The sequence below is a fragment of the Ciconia boyciana genome, chromosome 15 (assembly GCF_034638445.1).
Source record: "Ciconia boyciana chromosome 15, ASM3463844v1, whole genome shotgun sequence".
NCBI lineage: Eukaryota > Metazoa > Chordata > Aves > Ciconiiformes > Ciconiidae > Ciconia > Ciconia boyciana.
The window spans coordinates 7,394,205-7,417,579 of NC_132948.1; the positions used below are offsets into that span (position 1 = coordinate 7,394,205).

At 54.6% G+C, this 23,375-nt stretch overlaps 2 protein-coding genes across 3 annotated transcripts in view; both read right to left on the reverse strand.

Moving 5' to 3' along the window:
* Positions 1 to 11,973, reverse strand: part of MYO18B (myosin XVIIIB) — a 75,906-nt gene extending 63,933 nt beyond the window's left edge. The window contains exons 1-11 of the mRNA XM_072879992.1: positions 11,937 to 11,973; positions 10,966 to 11,123; positions 9,487 to 10,227; positions 9,164 to 9,230; positions 8,823 to 8,935; positions 8,433 to 8,609; positions 7,468 to 7,666; positions 6,394 to 6,536; positions 5,142 to 5,242; positions 4,512 to 4,575; positions 2,409 to 2,553 (exon numbers count right to left, since the gene is read on the reverse strand). Coding sequence (XP_072736093.1) covers positions 2,409 to 2,553; positions 4,512 to 4,575; positions 5,142 to 5,242; positions 6,394 to 6,536; positions 7,468 to 7,666; positions 8,433 to 8,609; positions 8,823 to 8,935; positions 9,164 to 9,230; positions 9,487 to 10,227; positions 10,966 to 11,123; positions 11,937 to 11,973 — 1,945 coding nt within the window. The remainder of the gene's footprint in view (positions 1 to 2,408; positions 2,554 to 4,511; positions 4,576 to 5,141; positions 5,243 to 6,393; positions 6,537 to 7,467; positions 7,667 to 8,432; positions 8,610 to 8,822; positions 8,936 to 9,163; positions 9,231 to 9,486; positions 10,228 to 10,965; positions 11,124 to 11,936) is intronic.
* A 2,853-nt stretch (positions 11,974 to 14,826) lies between these two features.
* GRK3 (G protein-coupled receptor kinase 3) overlaps positions 14,827 to 23,375 on the reverse strand; it is a 79,130-nt gene continuing 70,581 nt past the window's right edge. The window contains exons 20-22 of one of the 2 annotated variants that reach the window (XR_012045236.1): positions 22,945 to 23,058; positions 20,409 to 22,378; positions 14,827 to 15,053 (exon numbers count right to left, since the gene is read on the reverse strand). Coding sequence is in view for 1 of the 2 variants with exons in the window: in XM_072879950.1 (XP_072736051.1) it covers positions 22,217 to 22,378; positions 22,945 to 23,058 (276 nt within the window). In the remaining variant the exon portion in view is untranslated. Of the gene's footprint in view, positions 15,054 to 17,346; positions 22,379 to 22,944; positions 23,059 to 23,375 lie in introns of those variants that run through there. The other variant, XM_072879950.1, reaches the window with a different exon arrangement.

Sequence of the window (23,375 nt, forward strand, 5' to 3'; positions counted from 1 at the left end):
CCCCTGGCCGCCTGGGCGCTCCCACCCCTCCGCCGTCGGGGCTGCTGCTGCAGGGAACCAGCCCCATCCACGCGGTGATGCGGGAGGGCAGCGGATGCAGGATGCTGCCCTGGTGCTGCTGACCTCCGCAGGGTTTTGGAGGGGGGGTCTAGCCCCCGCCTCCTGCACTTCTGCCCTTGTGGTTTTCCTCCATCCAAGGGGTTCAGGCCGCTAGTTTTGCGGCAGCCTCTGCCCGCCGCACTGACGGGTCCGGGGAGAGCCACGCTTGGCTCCCGTCCACAGCTCACACCCGCCTGCAGCACCGGGAGGACTTCAGTGACTTGCAGCCGCTGGAAACCCAGGTGCCTCTATTAAAGGCGCACAGTGGGAAGCCTGCAGAAAGCAGGGAGCCACGATGCTTTCTTTTTATAACAGTCAGCAAAAGGGACAGCTTGAGAGCGAGCTGAATGCCGACCCCCAGCTGCGCCCGAAACCTCCTTCCCAGTTAAAGAGGCAATGAATAAATGAAAATATGTAATATTCTGCAGCCCACAAAGGGGACTGGAAGCACTTAGGTAAATGCGTACCTAGGATGCCCCGCTGGCCTCTGGCTGTCAGGCTGCTTTCTCACAAAAAGAGCTGCTCTAACGCGTTTCAAAGGCAACGGGAAACACTGACACCAGGACAGAGCAGGCTTTAGAAATTCAGCCTTTTCTTCTCGGTGTTTTTCTAGCTGCAAACATATTTTCCACTCTCAGCCAGAGAGAGGTGGTGCTATTTGCTCCTGTTTCATTCCTGGACAAACTGAATTTGTGACAAGACGATAGCCATCAGCAGAAGGAAAAAAAGGCGCATTTAACCTGAGCTGGGGCCCGGCAGCCAGAGCACGGCACGCGCCGGAGCCACCGTCGCAGGGATGGCGGTGGTGGCAGCTGCGACGGCAGCCGCAGCGCCTGGCTGCACTCCTGAATGCAAGCGAAAAACCAGTGATGAGGCTCCCTTTGGTGAGATTTCAAGGAGAGGATTTTGAATATACAATTTCAAAGTGCATGAAAGGGGAAAGGAAGAGATGGCTATCAGGAGACAGGTTTAACCACATTAAAAGAGTCATCACCCCCACTGAGACTTTTGCTCCATCCAGCTTTGATCCATTTTTTATCCATATTTCCTTTCATTTCTACCCTTTTGTTGACGCACGATGGGGGAATCAATACCAGAGTGAGTGATGCTGAGACGTGCTCTGGTTGTTAATCCCATACCTAAGTCCGCTCCGAAGCCACAAGCCCTGCCTGGGCCCGCTATTAACATTTCTATTCATGCTGAAATAATTGCGACAAGATTTGTTGAATATAGCACTCGATTCACGTCTAGACTGACTTGCAGGATGCTTGGGAGAGAAAGTTCAGTAAGTTTGAGCAAACCAGCTCAGCTCACCCAGCAAACCCTCTGTGGCCAACACAGTAACCATCCCTGCATGTGAGCTGGTCTGTGAGCTGGTCACTCTTAAAATGAGACGTGTCTCCAAAATCTGCTCTCCTGAAAACTCTCAAGGCAGAAGGACTTTCTTTTTTTTTGCCAAGAGCCTTATCCCACACTTCAGCCTGAGGCAGCAGGGTCATTTTTTTTTAAAGTTGGAAGGGCATTAGGGGAGATGGAGATGTGGAAAGAGAACACCGGAGAGAAGGAGAAAGAGAACTCGCTGTAAGTGATGACAGCGTTCATCCTTTTAAAATAATTAATAAATGATTAATGGCATAAATTACCATAAGATGTGTTATGACATGTTGCAGAGACATTTATAAATGTCTATGGCTTAGTTTATAGCAGCCTTTATGCAGCCCTCATAAATTGAAGTGTGTAAATCAATGTGGCTGTCTCTAAAATGGGTTAGAGCACATCTTAAAATAATTTATAAGGGATAAGACAATTTCTATATGCCTGTATTAACAAAGTCTTTATAAATACAATCTTCATCCAGACTCATCCTATTATAATTCGGTTACTGTATTAGACACTCAAGAGATGATAAAATTATTGCTACCTGAAGCTGTCCCTTCGCAGTGTCACTGGTGACAATGTGCCAACCAACCAGTTACCTACCCTGGTCCTTCCCAAAAAGCAGGCACAAGACGACACCTCGCAGCCCCCATCCCGTCCATGCGTGGCCACGGGACGGACCTACTCCAGAAGCCCCCGTGGGCCAGGACACCAGCACACAGCATCGCCCAGCTCAAGGCAGCTCCTCCGCATGCAACCAAGAGCTCAGAGCAACCGCCCACGCAACAACCAGGCGAGCATCGCTCCCGAATGCTTCTTGGTGTGCAACACGCCCAAGCACCGAATGCCGCTGGGACATGCTTTCTCACCCTCCTCTAACACCCAGCACCGAGACGAGGTATAAGGAAAGGAGGGGCAGGAGCCCCCCTTACCTTTACAGGCCCCGGCGGCTCCCAGGTGGTAGATGCCGGCTAAGATGCGCCAGATGGCCACCTGCTCCTCCGCCGTGACGCCCAGCGTGCCCATGGCAGCCCGGAGCTGGGCGAATGCTGCTGAGGCTTTCTGTTTCTCCTCGGGCTGCAGACAGAAAGAGGCGGAAGGGGGAAGATCACTGCCTCTGCCAGAGCATCCCGGGTGCTGGGCACAGGGGATTGCATTAACACAGGGGGAATGCAAAAGGGCATACAAAAAACATATGGCCAGCAAGGAAAAGACAGTAAGGGACGCTAGGAACAGTTTGGACAGCAGTGGGAGAAGCCCCTGGCAGGTTCCTTGAGAACCTGGTGTTAGGAACAAGCCTGGGTACGTCTTCTTGTTGTACAATACATAATTCCCACTTCAGGAGTGTCTACAGAGACGTTAAGCAGCAGCTGGAGACAGACGTTTTACATCTTCTCACCTCTCGCTAAATACACCCGCCCACAGGCGTGCTGGGGCCAGCTGAGCAGCTTCCAGCCACTATCTGCCCACCTCCAACACTGCAGCCCCATCCATGACTCCTGCAATTTTTTTTGCAAATGCAGCCCCATCGCAAAATTAGGGCTTTTTTCCCCTGAACTGAGGATTTTTGATGCAGACATGTGCAGCCCCAGGGCCAGACACTGCACGCGGGCTCCAGCAGGCAGCATCCCTGTCTTGGCAAGGACCAGCCTGCCTGGTCTAAAGGATTTTGGCTCCTGCAGAGGTCTACAGGGTGGCTACTAATGAGGAAACACAGCTGAGGTCTGCAATTTCTCCAGACTCAAACAAATACCCCAAATACTTGTGACACCGGTGTCACAGCAGGGGTTATCCATCCCCACCAGCTGCGGGGATGAAGGCTGAGATGCCGCCAATTAGATTTTTGGTCTCAGCATCCAGAGCACCATTCAGAAAGGAATGTCTGACAAATTTCCCCAAACTCCAACCGAAACCAAATGCAGCACACCACCGCTCTGGCTTTCCTTCTGGGCTGGTTCCAGAGCAGGCAAACGGAGGCTACCAACGTCCCTGCTCAGCCAGGCCAGGCTGCAGTGCAGGATTTCATCCCCCCGGGGAGCTTTTGGGCGGTTCATCCTTCCACACCCCCGTCCCCAGTGCCCTGGGTGCTCCTTGGACAACCCTGCCATGCCGTGCTGAACCGAATGGCCAAACCCGGCTTTCCAGGGACACGCGTGCACCGTGGGGAACGTCACTGGGAAGGAGGAGAAGTGGTGGTGGGGATGGTGCTTGTCCTGTTTGCAGAGCTCGCACTCCCTGAACTGAAGAGGTGCTGCCCAGCTCCTGCTGACCCTCTGCATCCCAGCGGGAAAACCCTCCGTGCTGGGATGGGGAACCCACTAGAATCAGGGGCTGCGAAAGGATGGTAAAACCCCATCTCTGAACCCAAATCTGCTGCTGCATCAGCAGGGTGAGGACCCGCAGTACCTCGCCGTGCCCTCCACGAGAGCTGCTGCTCAAACAGCTGATTCCTTTGGCTGCCAGACCACAGCAGGAGCTCCCTAATGAAGATCGAATATTGAATTCATCAATAGATGATGTAGCTGCAAATTGCTGCGATTCATCCCAGCGCTTTGGTTCTGCCTGATCTTTGCAAACGCCTCAGACTTATAAGGAGCCGGTGCAGGAAATCAAATGCAGTACTTTTAGCCCCCTAAAAATCGCATTCTGGGCCCTCCAAAGGATGCGCTTGCTCCCCAGGAGCTGCTGCCGCAGAGAAACATCAGGGATTGTTGGCCCCGGAGCAGCAGGCTCCATCCCCAGGGTGGACAGAGGTGTCCAAAAGCCGAGCGCAGACACCAGGCAGCGGCTGCCCCGGTCCTGGCAGCTCCCCCGCTCCCACGGGGCTGCTGGAGGGGTGCCGGAGGCTCTTTGGGCAGACCCTTCCTCACATCCCGACATTCGCTCCCTCCCTCCATACACCTGGTACGGCGGCACCATCCCGAGTGACCCAGCAGCTGAGGACCCCCACCATGTCCTCTAACCGGGGCTGACAAAGGGTGTGTGCTGCAGCATCCCGCTGCAGGCGGCTGCGTGGCTCCAGCATTTCTCCCTACCTTCGTGAATGGCTTGATCCCAAAGGAGTTGCTCTCAGCCACCTGGTGCAAGTGCAGCGTCGTCCTGGAAGCAGTTACAGAAAATGACTCAAGCTCCCTCCTGCCCCTGGCACGGCCCAAACCCCCTGCCCTCTCCTTGGGGGGCATCTCCGACACCCGCAGACCCTCTTTGCCTTTACAGCGACGTCCAAGGGGCCTCGTCGGGAAAGGTTCCCGTGGCTCTGCCCTGGGCAGGGGGATGGAGCTGGCACCAGATGCACCGGGACCCTTCACCCGGGGCAGCCCAGGGACACGCAGCTTGCGGGGAAAGCAAGAAGCGAGCAGGGAAAGGGACCTCCATCTCATTTGATCAGCCCAATTTTAGTTTTAGTGAAGGGGCAAAAAAAGCACCAGAAAATGCCCCTGTTTCCTGGAAAATCTCTAATATATAAGTGCATAAAAATCCCTGCAGCATCGCTAATGTGATCACCCTCACAATCTCTTTCTTATCAGGGAGGTCTCAAAAACCACGTTGCCAGAGCAAACTTGGGTAGAAATCCTGGGGGAGCCCCTTGGCCACGGGGGTACCCGTCAGCCGAGCAGCCAGGCGAGGAGCGGAGCTGCCCAGTGCCGTGGGAGCCGCACACCCACCTGTGTGCCGCATCCAGCCCCGCCAGCATCAGGGCGAAGACGTTGAAGTTGCTCTCTCCGTGGGGCTGCTGGGCGACGCGGCCCTTCTCCAGCAGCATGGTCTGGGGGAGGGAGCGGAGGCAGGCGTGAGCAGCAGCCCCGGCGTGGAGGCAAGGACAGCCCCTTGGTGCGGGCAGGGTGGCTGTGTGCCAGGGCATCCAGGCAAACCAGGCACACAGGGAAGAGAGGGGACAGTGGCACCCAGAGACAGGGAGATGCTACTGGGAGCTGGCAAGGAGGGGCTGGATTTCTCCTTGCAGGGCCACGGCTGGCTTTGGAGGCTGCTCCTCCCGCCCAGGGCTGCGCACTGCAGGGCGTGCAAGCAAGAGTCAAATCGTGTCCCAGGCATGCATCAAGGGGCAACTTTTCAGCACATGGGTGCAACACCCATGGTCCCTCCCTGCCTCCGGAGGTCTGGGCAATACAATGTCCCTAGCAGGGATGCTACAGTCTCTGTGTCCCAGCAATGGATAAGCCATTGCCCGGGACTGAGACAAGCCTAGATCTGCCTCCAGCCTTGTCAAGGTTGTTCAGTGCCAGCACTGACACCAGGAATGAGTCCCTGCAGAGCTGGGACCCCCTGGTTATCCTGTCCTCCCCATGAGCATCCCAGGATGGTACTGGTGGTCCAGAGAGCAAATGCTCCCAGGGGCACAGTCCCACTCCTGCACAAGGACAGCCACGCCGGGCCATCGGCTCCCTGCCGATTCCTGGGGCAGAGGAGGGGCAGCAATGGGGCAGCCCTGGGGAGCCCTGGTGTTCCCCACCAGCAGACACGGGCTCAAGCCCTCTCCTCCATCAGACGAGACCCGGGGCCATGAGCAGCTCTGATTAAAGTGCCTTTACATAACAGCCCTGATGGTGATAAAAGCCCTCAGAGGCTTCTGCTCAAGGCTGGCATGTAAGGTGCTGTTAATGAAACGCTGAATTATACATTTCCTCATAAACATTTCAGTCCAGCGCTGTTCTGCGCTCCCTGCCAGGGGAGGGGGTGGTGGGCTGTGGGGGACCCCCCCACACTGCTGACAGAGCTCCTGCTCAGCTGCGATCTGGGGACATCTTTGGTCCAGGAGGAGAAGCAGAGCAGAGCATCGCTCCCCTCACACACAGCCTGGTCGGGAAGCAGCACAGGGGCTGCTTGCCCCCATGCCGAGGACCCCTGGTTTCAGCCACAGCCCTCCCGTCTCGCCAGGTGACGGGGCCCGCAGGGTACCTGGAGGTGAGCAGCAGTTATCCGGCCGGTGGCACTGAAATCCAGCGACAGGACCATGGAGAAGCGTGTGGAGCTGCTGCTGTGGCCGGTGGTCACTGACCCGAAGGCTCCCAGGACTGTGAACATCGCCTGGATCTTCTCCACTGCAAAACCAGCACCAGCAGCCCCCTGAGCCGCCCTGCAATGGCTGTAGCCCTACATTGCTCCGGTGCTCGCTGCGAGAGAGCCAGACCCCACCGCTGCTGCAGCAGAGCGGCCTCAGAGCTGCAAACAAGCACTGGAGGAGGCTTCTCCTCCTGGCTGCACCTCCGTCTGCTCATCCCGGGGGTCCGTCCCAGCGCATGGGGACCTCGGGCACCAGCCAGGCATGGGGTTAGCATCCCACACTGCGAGAGCAAGTGTGTTGGCAGGAGGGGCACGTGCCAGCCTGCCCACACGTCCACGCTGCGCCAGGCCGTTCCTCAGCCCTTTGCAAGAGCATGGTGTACCCAGAGCTCGTGCCAAAATCCAAACCTGCCCTCTAAAGCTACTGATTGCTTAACAGCGCTTCCTCTCACGTCACCAGTAACTTGATCAGATGGGAAAAGCGCTGCCCCAAGCACGCAAGTAATTCCCTTCTGGTGCTTACTCGGGTGTTTATCAAAATAGCAGATCTGTTGGGTCTGGAAGGGGTAAGAGGCAGGGGCACTCGCAGCCCCGCCGCTTGCCTGCTCCTGAGCAGCAGCCCCGTGGCCCTGCCAGCTCGTGCTGCGCTTGCACAGCCACACGGAGCCACCCCAATGGCACACAAATCAGACCAGGAATGGGTCAAATGGAGGCCATCGGATGGAAACAGCATCTCCTTCACATTTGCGTGCACTCCCTAGCCTGCGTAGACACCCTCCATGCACTGACTCTGCCGGCACCAAGCACCCCACAGCCCCACTGCCAGTGCTTGGTCCATCTGCCCCAGCTGCTGGGGCTCAGAGCTCGCAGTGGCTGCCGTGCCCCGTACCTGAGACCCTGCTGCCCATGCTGCCCACCGTACCCCGTACCTGAGACCCCACCGTCCACGCTGCCCGCCGTGCCCCGTACCTGAGACCCTGCCATCCACGCTGCCCGCCGTGCCCACCAGGTACTCCAGGGCACTCTGGCAGCACCTGGTCTTCCCAGCCCCGCTGCGTCCTAGGGGCACGATGGCCTGATCCTGCCGCTGCATCAGCAAGTTCCTGTAGGCTCTCTGTGCCACCGAGCAGATGTGCGGGGGCATGCTGTCCCGCTTCCCCTTGAACGCCTGCAGGCAGGGAGAGAGTGGGAGGGCACGTCCCAAACCAACCCTTAGAGGTTCTCTCCTTGTAGAGAAAATCCTGAAGACATCACACTCAGGGCAATGGTTTCTCCCCAGGGTGCAGACCCCCCTGTGCCAAGATTCCCAGCGAAAGGGGAAACGTCACCTGGCCCGGCCAGCCTCGCCTCGCTGCACCAGCACTGGAGAGAGAGGGTTGGGGACCAGCCCAGGGAACCCACAGCAGGACCTGCCCCAGCTTGCTTGTGAGCAAGAGCTCTGCCAGGCACCACCCCAGGCACTGCGCCCCGGGCTTGTTCCCTCCCCAGCCTCAGCACCCCTGGACCACTCGGGGGGTGCAGTCACAGCAACGCAGTGATTTTCTCCTGGAAACCAGGAAAACTGTGCCCCTGGCCCCGAGTGTCCCCAGCCCCAAGTACCCTCAGAACATCCCCAGCCCTGAGCACCCCCCAGAGCATCTCCGGCCCCGAGCAACCCCGGCCCTGAGTGTCCTCAGAGCATCCCCATCCCCGAGCATCCCCGGCCCTCAGTGTCTTCAGAGCATCCTTAGCCCCTGTCCTTCCCGGCCCCGAGCATCCCCGGTCGTGAGTGTCCTCAGAGCATCCCCGCATCCCGGCCGCGCGCTGTGACGGTCCCACGGTGCCATCTGCCGGCACGGCAGCGCCCGGCGCCCTCCGCCACTGTCCCCACGGGGGTCGGTGACCACTTCCCACGTGAGATCCCGGCCACCCCACGGTTCCCCCCCTCCCCTCACCTTCCCCGAGCTGCTGCTGGCAGCGAAGCTGGGCCTGATGGCCACCAGGCTGGGCCCGGCGTAGGTGTAGGGGAGCCGGGACTGGTAGCGCTGCTGCAGCGTGTGCACGGCGCTGCACGCGTTGAGGTTGACGAGCGCAGCCAGATCCTCGGCGTAATCCAGGCTGGGGGGGTTGGTCTGCAGGAAGAGAGCCAGAGCCCCCGTCGAGCTCTGCTGTCGTGGCACAGGCAGTGCCGGACCCCACCGGCACCCCGAACCCATCCAGCCCAGGATGATGGCCCGAGCAACTGGGCTGCCCCGGGTCTAATCCTGCCTGGGCACTGCCATGCACCCGGTGCTGCGGGCAGGGCTCCTACCCCTGTGCCAGCCAAAACCAAGGAGGGGGCTCACCCGCTGCACGCTGTCCTCGTCCACCTCGGTGACACTGCCGTCCGCCTCCCGGCGCACCCTCACCCTCCCTGCTGGCAGCTCGGGTGTCCCCACGTCTGGCTTCAGCTGCGTGGCTGCAACGAGAGGATGATGAGTCCCTCCTGCACGGCACGGCCGAGGCAGCTCAGGGCAGAGCCGGCTGCGGTGTGGGGAGCTGCCGAGGGGCCACCTCTGACCGCGGCCCCGCTGGAGCACGGTGCCGGAGCAGCACCCGGTGCCCACCCTGCTCCCGACTTACAGCCAGGCTGAAGACAGCTCTTATCTTTGGCCCTGGAAAGCAAGGGCAGAGGAAGGCAAGTTACCGAGCGTGAATCCATCCTGCTGGATGAGCCAGACCTTCTCTGCTTCGTACCAAACATCCCTCGGAGCCTGCAGGGAGGACAGAGGGGAATCGTGCAAGAAGCAGTGGAAAACTGAGCTGGACAAACTGCACTTGCCCCATGGACAGCAACACTTCCAGCCAGAACCCCTGCCCCTCCTCTGCCCTCCTGGCCGGCCCCGGGGGCACCTTCCCCCAGCCCCCAGCTGAGCCCACACAAACGGGAAGAGCTTCATGAAACCAGAAAATGGCATCAGTGCCCCCAAGACACAGGGTAACAGCCCGGCAGGTCTGCGGACACGTTACCTGGTCCTTGTCCGTGCTCTTGGCCGTCTCCTCTTTGCTCTCTCCCGGTACCTCTTTACCCTCTCCCAGCTCTTCCTTCACCTTCCCCACCTCCTTTGCCACATCTTCTGACTTTTCTTGGATCCCTCCCAGCTCCCCCTTGGGCCCCTCTGACTTGTTTGTAGTTTTTCCAGGCTTTTTGATTTCCCTTGGCTCCTTCTTGCCACCTCCGACATCTTTCTTCATCGTCTCCGGCTCTTTCTTGGCCAGCCCCAGCTCCCTCTTGGCTCTCGCCTTGTCTGGGTGCTGCTCGTGGCTTGGGGGTGCCCCCTTCTCCTTCTTGGTGCTCTCAGGGCCCGTCCCCTTGGGCACGTCCCCCTCCTTCGTTGGGACTTTGCTGCAGTGCTGGGGGCCCTTGCGGGCTGCGGGGGCTGGAGCCATGGGGCTGTCCCCCAGGCAGGGGTCCTTGGGGCTCTTCTCCAGGCACAAGAGCTTCACTGCCTTGGAAGCCCCTGGGTGAGGGGTCTCTGCTGGTTTGGGGACAGCCGCTGCCAGGCTGGGCGCAGGGGATGGGGCTTCGCTGGGGACGGCCCCTGGTGCAGCCCTCCCGGGTGGCAGCTCCTTGCGGGGGGGGGCCACGACCCCCTCACCCCCCTGCCCCTCCACGTGCAGCCCGTTCTGCAGCAGCTGCCCCTCGCTGGCCACCTCTCCTCGGGTAGCTGGGGCGTCCCCGGCTCGGGCCTCGCCGTCCTCCCCCGCAGGCTGCCAAGCAAAGGAGAAAAGCCGGGTCTGACAGGGACAGGACGAAGGACCTGACCCCGGCCCCAGTCCCAGGAGCCACAGCCGGGTGCGGGACGCCCGTGCAGAGCACGGCCCAGCAGGACACGCAGCTCCAGCCCTGACCCGCTCGCTCGCTCCGGGCACAGCTGATGGCTGCAGGTGCCTGCCCAGACCTGGCTGCAAGGCTGCAGCCAGTGGCGGCATCTTTCTCCTCCTCCTCCTCCCTCCTGCTTGGCCGCATCCCGTCCCTCCGCCCTCCGTGTGCTGGGTCACCACTCGCTCGCTGCCATGCCCAGGGATGCCCCACACGCTCCCCTTCCTGCTCTCAGTGAGCTGAACCAGAGAGCCTCGTGCTCTGCTTAATTACTCGCCTTCCAATTAAGCAAGTCAGGAGTGGCAAGTTGCATTAATGAAGTCTCCCGCATTAATTGCTCAAGGCTGGCAGCTGGCCGGGGCTGCAGCTTGCTCCGGCCGATGGCGTGCTGCGAGCCTGGGCCTCGCTGTCCAACCCAGCTCGTACGAAAAAAAAAAAAAAAAAAGCTCAGGCTCCCGGCTGGGGCTGGTGTGGTGGGGCCCTGCAGCCCCCCAGCCCCTGAGGTGGGGGCTGGCAGCACTGCTGCGACTTGGATGGGAACCACTTTGGGCTGGGGACAGACGGGGACACCCAGCCAGCACCACGGCAGGACACCCCGGTGCCGCGTGGGGTCCATCACTGCTCACCTCCTCTTTCACACTCGCCTTGGTTTCCTTCTTCAATTTTGCCGCCTTGGCCTCCTTCTCGGTCTCCCGCACGAGCTGCTTGATGAACCCCCCAGGGATGACCGACAGGAGCAGGGGGGGGGCAGATGGGGGTGGCCCCCGGTCCTCGTCCCGTATCTGTTTGCAGGAGCAGAGGCTGGGTTACGGAACGCGGTGTGGGGACGGGAGCCCTGGCAAAGCCAGCCCCGTGGGCACGTTAGCAGCACGAGCGTGCGCGAGCGGTGGAGCCGAGCACCAGGGCCCTGCTCTGCTGGTGGGGCCAGCCACGGTTGCAGGCATCTTGCAGGTTGCCAGTGAGGCCACGGGCTGCTCGTGAGCACCAGGCTGGTTCGGGGATGCTGTGGCGAGCAGGAGGAGAAGCACCAAGAAGAAAAGCCCTGCAGAGAAGCCCCGAGGTTTCCGCACACCGCCAAGGGCCAGGCGCTGCGGGGAGCCCACGTGCGCTGCCGGCTCTGCCCAATGCCCAGCAGCTCCAGCACGGCCACGGGACGAACCGTCCCGGCTGCAGCGAGTCAAGAAGCAGGTCCTGGCATCACTGCGGCCACATGCAGACCTGCTGCATGCTGGCCCCAAGCCGAAACCCGGCCCCACTTCCCGCAGCTCCACAGCAAAGGTTTTTCCCAGCCGTGCCAGTGCACAGCAGCGCCAGCACCATGCAGACTCCTATGAAACTTGGCCCTGCAGGAAACTGCGTGCCCCGAACGGTGGCGAAATCGCTCAAACCAGAACATTCAGGCTGCAAAGGTGCCCGGAGCCGGCAGGGTTGGACACAGCAGGAGCCATGTGCGCAGGGAGGCGAGGGGATGCCAACCCTGGAGGCGTGCAGCAGGCTGGCTGCGGTGCGTCTCCCCGCCCGGCACCGAGCCCCCGGGCAGCCCGCAAGCATCCAGCCCCGAAACACCGCTGGTGCCACCCTGGACCGAGACTTTCCTTCTGCTCCCAGAGCGCGAGGCGCGAGGAGATGGCCATGCCGGCGTCGAGGTGGGACAGTGCTGTACGGAGAGCCACGGGGCCGTGCCGGGTACATTAGGTGGAGAGAGAGGAGAGAGTTAGCCAGGGGCTCCCGCTGGCCGTGCCAGGGGCTGTGCCGGGGCCAGCAGCACCATGACCTTGCTGGGCATTGCCCCAGTCTGAGCTCACGGCACTGGCTGGAGCGCGGCAGCCCGGGCACGGAGGGGATGGGTGGTTTGGCAGTGCTGGGGAGGGCACGGCCACGGGCAGCCTCCTCCAGCCCTCGGCACATGGCACGGCGAGGGGCCAGGAGGTGTGGGGAGGTGGTGGTACAGGGTGTCGGTGGCACCGGGGTGGTGCTGGGACCCCACTGCCCTGGGCTGGGTGGCACAGGTGGCCGCCATCAGCCTGCCCATGCCCCATTCTGGGCTGCCCCCGGCTTCACCTGTCGAGATCATTCATGCACCAAGCGGGTCGGGGCTCGTCTGGCCCTGCTGCTCATGCCGGCAGCCGCATCGCCTTGTACAGTAAAGGGCAGGAGCGCCGGGAGCGGCCAGGAGCTGGTTGAGGAATGTCACTTGCCTTCTCAGGCGGCAGCCCCGGGCGCCACGTGCCCTCGCTCCCATCGGGGACCGGCGCTGCCCCCACGCTGTTCCCCAGGCAGGGGTCTGTGGCCACGGGGGAGAGCTGGCCCCGAACGGCACAGCCAGAGCCCTGAGCTCAGAGGGTCCCTGCGGCAGGCGGCCCCGCACCCGCCAGCCGGAGCTGGATCCTCAGTCCTGCTCTGCGTATGGGGAAACTGAGGCACGGAGGGGGATGTGCCTCGACCAAGCACACAGCACAGCACGAACGAGGGCTGGGGACCACCACCAACACCACTCCGGCTCCCCCCCACCCAGGGAGCAGGATGCAGCCCCGTTTGGGCCACAGCCACGTGTGGGTCTGGTCCCCACACAGGAGCCACCCAGGACCCGCTGCCATCCCGGTGGGTGCCAAGAGCTGAGGCCACCGAGGGGTCCCCAGCCACGCTCCTGCACAGCGCAGAGAGCACCGTCCCTGTTCCTGTCCCCGCGCCCATCGCAGCTCTCCCACGCACCTCTCCCCGGCACAGACTGGTGGCTGGAAGCCGCCCCCGAAGCCAGGGCTGCCGCTATCGCCATCCATTCCCACCTAAAAATAGCCCTCCCCGCCGAGGGGCCCACGGCCCGGCTGCCAGCACACCCAAAAAGCTCAGCTCCGTTTGGACCCTGACCCCCCGCCCCGAAGGCCCCCTCAGAGCGCCCGTACCTGGGTAGGGGGCTGCAGACGCAGGGGGCTGACGGCCCACACCGGCACCGGGCTCTGCTGCCGGTGCGGGACCCCAGCGAGCCGGAGAGCGAAGGCGGCGTGCGGGCAAGTGGCGGCAGCGGGGCAGCGTGCGCCTCCCCCAGCCACCCCCCTGCTGTGGCGGCAGCTGAGGTGACACATGTCACTGCTAAAAATACCCGCGGCGGTAGCACCAGGGCCTCCGCTGGGGAGAGGCGATGGCACCGCGGGGCCCTCCCGTTCCCTGGCCTCTCTGTACCGTCCGGCACACGCATGTGTGACCCGCGCCCTCCCCGGCACACGTGTCTGTGCCCTCCTCGGTGCACGACTGCATCCCACAGAAGCGGGGGAATGGCTGTGGGTTGACGTGAGCCAGCCCAGGGCACTCTGCTCCTGCAGGAGGGGACCCCAGGCTGTCCTCCAGGACTGCGGGTCGGAGCTCCAGCACGGGGCTCCCCGGAGCACCCCAGCTCCCCCCGCCAGCCCCAGCCCTGAGGTGGCGGGGCTGAGCTGGGGAGGGACCCGAGAGCAGCGCTGAAAATAGCCTCCCGTCGGCGGAAAGAAAGAGTCACGGCGGTGCTAACGCCAACGTGGTCAGCAGCCTGGCCAGGGCAGGTGGGGACGGAGCGGACAGCCCTGATGCTCGGGGGGCCCTGCCTGCCCTAGGAGGGGGCTCCTGGCACGGCCGTCCCCCGCCTCACCTCCCCGCAGAGCTCTGCTGGGGACAAAGCACATGGAGGGGCCACGGGGTGACCACGCGGGGCAGAGGGTGACCCTCTGGGGACCGGAAGGACCTGCATCCCACCAGCCCCAGCGCAGCCGCCACCAGCATCCAAGACCCAGCCAGGGGTGCAGGACACGGGAACAGGCCAAGCCCAGCTGCAAAGGGGAAACCCACCCTCCACCCCTCCACATCTCCCCCAAAGAGGTCCACGGATGTGCCCAGGGCATCAGCACCGACAGCTGGAAAAGCTCTGTAAATAGGATTGTTAGTCTGTAGTTGCCTGGCACGAGACCGAGGGTTGCCCCAAGCATCTCACCAACACCAGTTAAAGCACACCCCATTTCCAGCCGGGATCAGCGCGAGGACACAGGGTTTTGGATGATCCTTCGCGTGGTCTCCGACGGCGCCGCAGCCTCCGTTGAGCCTGGCTGTGTGCGGGGCTTGCTGCTGGGGTGCCCCTTGGCTCTGAGCATTGGGGTCCCTCCCGCACTTTGGAAGAGCCACCGTTTGTCACCCAGAAAGCACCTCAAGGTCCCTGCCAGGGCCGGTTTTTGTGCTGCTCTAGCACACCGGGCTGAGGATCACCCCCAGGGCCCTCCTCGCCGCTGCGGGCACCGTCCCATCCGCAGGACACAACCGGCGCGTCCCCCAGCAGCCACCCGTGGAAAAGTCACGAACACCGTGCATGTGAACAACAGCTTCTCCGGCGAGCAAAGGGACTTACCTCTGCACAGAGCAGCCGGGGGCAATGGGGCTGCAGGGGTTCACCCAGCACGGCCTCGCCGGCCGTGCGGGAAGGGGCAGGCGAGACCAAAAGAACCAGGCAGCAGCACACACGCAAAGGACGGTTTTTATTGGGGTTCTTGTCGTATGAGAGCAGTTGTACTGACCAACACACAGAAGCAGCTTAGCTGTGCCAAAATAATCCTTTAAAAAAATAATGGCGGCATTAACTAAGTGTGGCACATCAGTCACAAATCGCCGAGGACTGTAAACTCTGAAGATAGTCTCTGTGAGAAGTACTACTGGAACGTGCAGCAGCATACACCGGCACGGGGCACACCCTCCTCTGCACAATAAATATGAAAAGAGCCAAGTACATAAAACAAAGAATGATTCTCATAGATACAATATCTAAAGTTATTTACAGATACTGGCTTTTCTTACCATTAAATTACACGTTGAAAACAGGTTCTCTTTCAATATATTTCTTTAAATCACTAGTAGCTACTCATGTGAATCTGCTCCTTTTTTTTTTTTGAAGGACCGAATGTAGTCACTGAAACAGTGCTCGTAAAAACACCTCACCGCTTTATTCTGTTTTTCAGGCTCATTTTTGTTTGCCATCTCACCCGCTCTCTGATCTCTCCCTTTCCTTAAGCAAAAGATGCCTGCTACAGCTGGGAAAGCCTCTTCCCAGCCCCACATCCAGGCAAGCCCGTAGCTACACCTGGTCTGTCTCCTTTTCCAGCCCGGCAGTACAGCGAGTGACACAAACCCGGATAAATCCTGACCCTGAACGAACAACCAGCTTTCTGATCCTGTCCCCAGGTTTTCCAATGAATCCCTGCTTGGGCACGTGTCGGGTTTGCAGCACTGGCCTCGGCACTATCCCAATCATGGCATGTTTCTGGCGGGTGATGCTGAGAAACCGCAATCCCAGCGGCACCAGCGTGGTTTCACACCCGCTGCTGGCCTCTCCCTCCCTCCGGGTGCTCTCGGGCAGAGCAGCTCAACGCTACAGCTCAATCCGCTGCCGCAGAAAGAAAACACCATCAGGCAGGCGTGAGAAGGGGAAAATGGAAAACAAGGCAAGAACCACTACAAGGGGAAAAGCAGCCACCCCCTCCCTGCTTCGGGCAGCGTCTCAACAAGAAGAGGCGGCTTCAGCGGCACGGCTGGCAAAAGCCACATTTCACCCTTGAGATCGCATTCGATTAAGCCCTGAAGAGCACGTACTTCAAGCTCCACCATAGTGGAAATGAAAAGCACGTGGCTTTAGTACCGTGAGTATTCCTCAAACTGCAGAGGCCATGATTGCAACTGGAATTATTTTTAACAAATGAGTTATCTGAATTTTGTCCTATTTCTGTACCTTGCTCAGGAAGAAGGTGCCCGCTTTGGTTATCTACAGATGTGCCCAGCACTCCAGCAAACACTTCTGGCAGGCAGAGCGAGCCCACCGGCTCTCCCGCTCACCGGGCCCGTGCCGTGGAGGACGGCAGCGTGGCCGAGCCCCGCTCCCTGCCTGGCCGAGCCTGCCCCGCGGTTACTCGCAGAGAGGAGCTGGCTCGTGGGGCGGTTTCAGCTCAGGGAGCGCGGGCTCGCCTTCCCGACACCCCCCGGAGGGACAGTCCCTGCCGGGGTCCTGGGGGTGCCCGCTCCCCTCCTCGGCTGCGGCGCGGGGGCAACGAGCACAGTCCCGGCCACCCGGCTCTGCAGGACACCTCTCCTGTCTTCATGGGCTCTGGCCTATTTTAAGGATCAAGTAGTCACCCTGAAACAGCAAAAATCATTTCCAGTACATACATTTTTGCAATCATCGATGCCAGTGAGCCCATCCCTGCCCTAAACCCAAACAAGACCAACATAAGGCACCGCTCCAAGCAGACTGGCACCTGCAGCCTCTCTGGGCTGTCCCTTCCACTCACTCATTAACCTTGGAATAAAAGAGCTTTGCAAATATCTGAGCTGATGTCTGAGCTTTTTCAAATATCAAGCTGATTCCTTGCCCCAATTTGAGGTCATTAATTCTCGTTAACCTAGCACAGACTCATGTGAACAAAAGCTTGCTCTCTGGAATGCTGCGGAATAAAGGGGAAATTTAGAAATATCAAACGGAGGGTTTTGTTTGCAAGAGTTTTTCAGATGTTTCTGCATTCACGAGCCACTGCACTTCGAGACGGTGCTGACCGTGCCTGCAAGTCTCTGTGCTTGTAACAGAATGGTAAGCTGGACAGGCTGACGGAAACTATTTTGACTTTATTATGAAAAACAGAATAAAGCTGACTGATCCTCCTTGAAAGGAACTGCCATTTCTGTACAAATACGGAGCAGAAATTCTGTGGAATGTCAGAAGTTGGAGAAACATGTATTTAATAAATAATATAAAATGCTTTTTTGTTAAAATAGAATTCTTGGTTTTATACCTACATAGCATAGCAACCTTTACATAAACAAAATAAAGCTGAGTCTGTGATGATTAGTTTAACACAAAATAAAAATACAATTTAACAATAGTATTAAAACAGCCAATGTTCAATCCACACAATATGTACACCATGGAATAGAAATCAACAGAAAACAAAAGTAGATTATCTTGAAATTCCTCAGACATTTGGATATACATATGTTCTCTGTATATTTTAGATATTTTCCTTTTTTTTTTTACAATATTAAAATTAATACTATGCTTTTTCAAAATATGCTTTTCAGATTTTTTTAATTTGTAGAACTGACTCATTCCTTACATTAATCAACACAACTAGAATTATTTACTTTCTACTGTACACTTCAAAATAGTCCTTCCTCCATATATATTTAGAGTGTGAGCATTTCAGAGTTAAATTAACTGTATCATTGCCACCTGCTGTGTGGGGAACGGTGAAACCAGTGTGCAATTGCAAACGTCTGCAGTACGCAGATATGTACGTGACATTAAAGAAGAGCCTAGTCCTAAAACTGATCAGCTGCCAGGAAAAGAGCAACACACAGAGCTCCAGGTATTTCACTGTTCATGAGCTAATTTACTATCATCGGAGACTGTAAACCTACGAAACGGTAACACGCAAGTCATCACACGCATCGGGGGCTCGATCCTACTCGAGGTGGCAACGCTACCATTGACCTCGGCCGCACAAAATCAACGCCCCGAGCAGTTCTACTGGACATCAACAGCATCCACTTGTACAGGATCACAACTCGGATACACAGGTTTGTTTTTAGCACCAAATACACAACGTTTCCTATTATCTATGCACTGGACTGCAAACATCTGCATTTATACTAAAACCAAAACCAACCCAATGATCCTACTTCCTTTTTTTCTCCTCGCAAAAGCAGGAGAAGAAAAACTTCTGCTGCGTTTCTAAAGGAGTTATTGAAATTAAGGAAAATTTGAATGCGACTAAGCTGAGGTGTATCTCCTGCAGCCGTGTGCCGTCACCCTCGCACAGCGAGCACAGTGCTGTCCCTACCTGCCAGGCTTCCCATCTGCACATCCAACTATTATTAGCATGCTCGGAGTCTTTGTTTTTGAAGCCTAACAGGGGGTAACATATCGGGAACGTCAATGCAAGTTGGATCAGCTCCAGCATTTACACCAGCAGGGCTTATCTCACAGCAGCGGTTTGAGAAGTAACTCGTGAGACTGCAGTCGTAGACTTTGCTGGACCGGTGACAAGACATAAAGCTCAAACATAACTAATATGAAGAAGCTTTTATACTTAGTAAACTGGATAGCCTACAGTTAGATGAAGGATTTTAAAAAAAAAATTAGTAAAAGTTCCTTTAACAGTTTCACGAATTTGCAAAATAATTATCAAATAAATTTGAATAATAAAAATTGCCAATTTATACCTGCAATGATGGGACATCTCAGCTGACATGGTGTCCAGGGAACACTTTACAGCACCGGCCAAGCTCATGCCCAGCTCCAAACAGCTCCTCAGTCACCCTCTGCTTGCAGCACGAATAACTGGTGCTTTGCTATTCCTACGCTTCAATTTCAACTCATGAAAGTCTGATTTTAGCAAGAATTTGCTGTATCCCTATCTTGAAACAAGACATTAATTTAGAGCAACTCCCACCTATCAAAAATGCCACCCTACCTCAGAGTGGAGGGAAAGGGAAAGGAAAAGCACACAGAACAGAGCTGCGGCTCTCCTAAAAGTCACTGTGACCCCCCGAGCCCAGCTCCTGCAGAAACCGCACATCTTTCTACAATCACGTCACTCACGCACTTGCTTTCCAGGATCTAGTCTTACTGCATTTGTCAGCTTGTACGTCAGAGACAAAGAATAATTAGAAAATAATCCCTGCAGCACTGAAGGCATGTGGATGTGTCAGGGGAGTGTTTAATATGGCTCTATCTGGCACGTAATTCTCTATTTTGAAATACAAGAAACTATTCCCATACGGGCTTAAATCTTCAGTGCAGCTGATTTTTTTTAAAGGACTTTCAGATAATTTGTTTAAAAATCTGTGTTTAATCATTCACTCAGCTCTGTTGATGCCTGAAGCTCTAATTTCTTTTATCTTTACTTCCCTGAACATTTAAAAAAAAAAAAAAAAAAGGAGAGAAAAGTCCTACAAATATGGTCAAAATGCGTAAAAGACAACACCATGCCTTATGTTCTCTGCGTTCAACAAGATTTTCTACAAATACAGCTAAAGACCCTCATGTAAAGTAACACCATCAAGAATCTTTGTCCAAGAAAAAACTTCAGAGAATTTGGTACCTAAACCAGGAACGATCAGTTCGGAGCAGTATCTAATATTTTGCTTTGAAGGGTGGAATTCCATCTCTCCCTCCACACCAGAAGATCCAGTCCCTTCCATGCAGAACCCCAGTTGTTACTGGGATCCCAACTTCCCCCACGTGTATGTGAGTTTCTTGCTATGGTAATCTCTCTTTCTCTCCTAACAGCACAGTCGTATGTGAGTCACAAATAGAAAGCTTTTATAAATTGTCGATAAATCAGTTGACTAAAGAACAACAAATGTTTTACTATTCCACTCCCATCTGCCATTGGTGAGCGGTGCTGACCAACGGCACAGCTCAGCTGCCAGCTGGTTTCAAATCACTAGGTACCCGGACAAGGCAATAAGGACCATGCTAACGAGCACGTTCTAGGGCCGTCCCAACTCCGTTACACTTCAAAACACACATATTTCCATAAGTCAATACACAGCCTTTGTTTTGTATAAAATCTATGGTTTTGAGGCACAATTTCCCAATTACAGATCTGTCCCTCCCTTCCTCACAGACACCAGCATCCAGAATCTATGGTATGCTGTATCAGAAACTGCAAAACTCTGCCAACAAGATTGAGCATAAAAAGCAACCGTGGAAAATAACTAAAAGAGAAGAATGGAACTGATAATGTACTAAGAAAGTATGAACGAGTTACGTGAGAACTAAGAGCTGTTTTTATCACAACCTGAGGTTTTTTTCCAAATCAGTAAGAAAATAAGAACATTGCATGGTATTATAGGAAAAGCTGAACAACATCGAGTGCGCAGCCAGCACCAGTAAGATGAGACATTTTCTATTCCAAACCTCGGTAAATCTCGTTACAGAGGATGCCGAGATGCTAAACATCACTTACCAGTAAGAATGACAGAGAAGTTGGTACTCTTTTTACAGAGTAATTTGAAAAATAAATGGGAAAAAAAAATCATTAAAAGATATCACCTGACTCACACGGGGTATCTTCCAAAATGCATTTTTCCTTTTATGCTGCACCAGATGACAAGGCAGAGTTCGCACACGTGTGAAAGCACATGCTATGCAGAGTTAAGCCACTCCCACTTCTAGAAGCAAATACATCCAATTTTATTACAAGTGTGTTCAGGATAAACAAATACTTTCAAAATAATTCTTCTATTTTTGCCAATTCTTACTTTTCTACAGGGAAACAGGTCTAGAACTCTGTGGTTATCTGTTAGCAACACAAGCTAGACAAACCGCGCACATCAGGCGGACAGAGTAAGCTGTTGGTGTAACTTCTGTTCCCATTTACGGAGATGCAATTCCCGTCATTTTTAGGGACCATGAGAGTTGTACCACCGTAATTAGGCAGAAAATGTTCTCTAAGGTGTTTAGTGAATCAGAAAAAAGCTTAAATTAAGCCCTGACCTATCTCTTACAAAACACCACAATAACCAGGGAAAGGCTGACTTCACATGCTTAAAGTTGTCTAACAGATAAGAGATTATAACTTCACTTTAGCAAGAGTTTCCACATGACATGACTGATGTCTCAAGTAGAATTAATACAAATCTGGCATTTGATCAGCTTGTTTTTTCAGTTCCATCCTCAGTATTCTCAGACTGTTTTCAATGTGGACAGTTTGAACTCTCTAGAAAAGAAAATTAAAAATCCTTTTGCAAGCTGAGCCATGTGATGTGTGCACAAACCTCCTGAGCTGAGCTACAGTGAAAGTCTGGGATATCTAAGCTATGAGAACACACTTGCTTAATGTTTTTGTGTACAACAGAGAAGGATCCACAAGTCCCATAACTGAAGAGTGATCCAGAATACGTACCGAGGTACCCAGACATTTTAAACCCAGTACATGCACTAGAATGCATTGGATTTTAATAATTTCTTTTTAATTTTTAAAAAGTGCAGTTGACCTGAAATGGAAAAGAACTGTCTTTATGTTCACTGTAAACTTGTCAAAAGGAAAGCTCTTTAAAAACTGTGCTAAAATAGTCAATTTATACAACAGAGCACTAGATGAAGCTACCATAAATTCCTCTTCACCAATTATTACTCTATTGTGTCAGTTATAGTACTGCATATACGTAGAAGAAGCAAAACGGTGGTAGCTACTGTTAGTGAGTACAACAAACTAAGTGAATAATTTGAGTTCAATGTTTCCATGAAGTAGCAATAACATTTAAACCACAGGACAGTTAGAATTCAGTACTTTGAAGTGCATAAGAGTCACACTGTTGATCGTCAGCAGTATGGAGAAAGGTTATTATAAAGTCAGCAGTAATGGTCGGAAAGAACATGGCAACACGACAGGTTAAAGGTTATCCAACATGGCAAGTCTGCAGCTCCTTCCACTGTTGAGGGGTTTGTCGGTATCGCACACACAAGTGTAATCCTAGCCAGCAGTAACCACTTCAGTCTCCAGACTTGGTACGCACCAAACAAGGGTATTGCAGAGAAAACAGCATCTTCCTTCCATCAGTAGTTCTAGAGTAATGGACCACGTTTTAGACACCACCAGGGTGTGGGAATGCATGGGAGCAATATGCAGCCTCTACGCTTGATGACTTCCACCACTGCTAGGAGCATGAATTCACTTGCCATTGTTCCAGTCTTCACAACCTCCAGAGACAGAGTTCTGACATTATCCCACGCTGTAAACATCTAATTCTTCCTCTTCTAAGCACATCCCGCGTCCAGGATTGCACAAAGTAATTCATAAGGATTCTGTGAAACTCAACATGTTCACGAAGTAGCTTTCCCTAAGTGAACTTTGTTCTCTGTGTCTCCTACAGACCGTTGCTATTCCTGTGGCTGAGCGGTGGTTTTGAAAGCTCTACAACTGTTGAGCGAGATTTATTGAGAAACTTTGGAGCCCGACGCAGCAACCTCTGTGCCTCAGTAAAAGTTTCTGTCAGCTCTTTTTTCCACTGAACAAATTCTGGGTCACTCTGAAAGAGATACAGAAGTAGTTTGGCACTTGATAATAAACTGCCAATAGCGTCTTCTCTCTTAGATAGCACTTTTAAGCAACTTTAATTTTCCAAAGGAATGTGTAACTTTGGATATTGAAAACATGCAGCCCTTTGCTTCTCCGTCACCTCGCCGAAGCCAGGCAAGGTAGCAGCAACTACAGACAGTCAAGATGTAATGAGGACTTGCGTACTTCCTCCCTCGCAAACACATTAGCCACCATGAACTAACTGCGGTGAGACGTGCCAACAAGGCCTTTGAAGCCCATGTAGGTTGAGAAGCTTTGAAGTTTTTAGCTATTTATTAAACTGAACTCATTTTGGCCCAAATACTATTGAAATCCATGACAGAAACTCGCATAGCTGCAGCTTTCCTGCTTTCAAAACTCAAGTGTGATAAAAACTTCCCAGTTTTGCTTAGGTTCAGCTTTGCTTTGTAAAGTACGCTTAGTTAATACATAATGGGAGGACCTGAAAAACTTTTCAATTGTTTTATCATATGTAAAACAATCCGATTAACAGTTATTGAAAAACAAGTGTCTCACCTCACACTGTAGGACAAACTGTTTTCCTCCTTTAATTCTCAGTAAGATGCATTTCTTATCTTTAATTTGTGTTTCTTCAACAGATACTATTTGTTCCATTGTCAGTAGATTTTGCTGTAGCATTTGCAAAAATAAAGCAGAGAGATGATCTGAAAAAACCTGTTGCCCATCAAATAAAGCCACCATGTAATTTTTCTGGACTACCCACATAAATCAAGTTATGAGCATTAACAGTCATTACACAAACATTTCCTGATTTCTGAAGACTGGGTCATGAACTAAAGATAGATTATAAGGTAAGAGAGAGATTTAGCAAGGAGCTTCAACAGAGACAATGAAACATAAGCTAAGAGAGACAGTAATGACAGCATGAAATAAGAATCTACAAATAGGTGTGTCTACAAACAAAATATTCATTATTTTCCCACAAG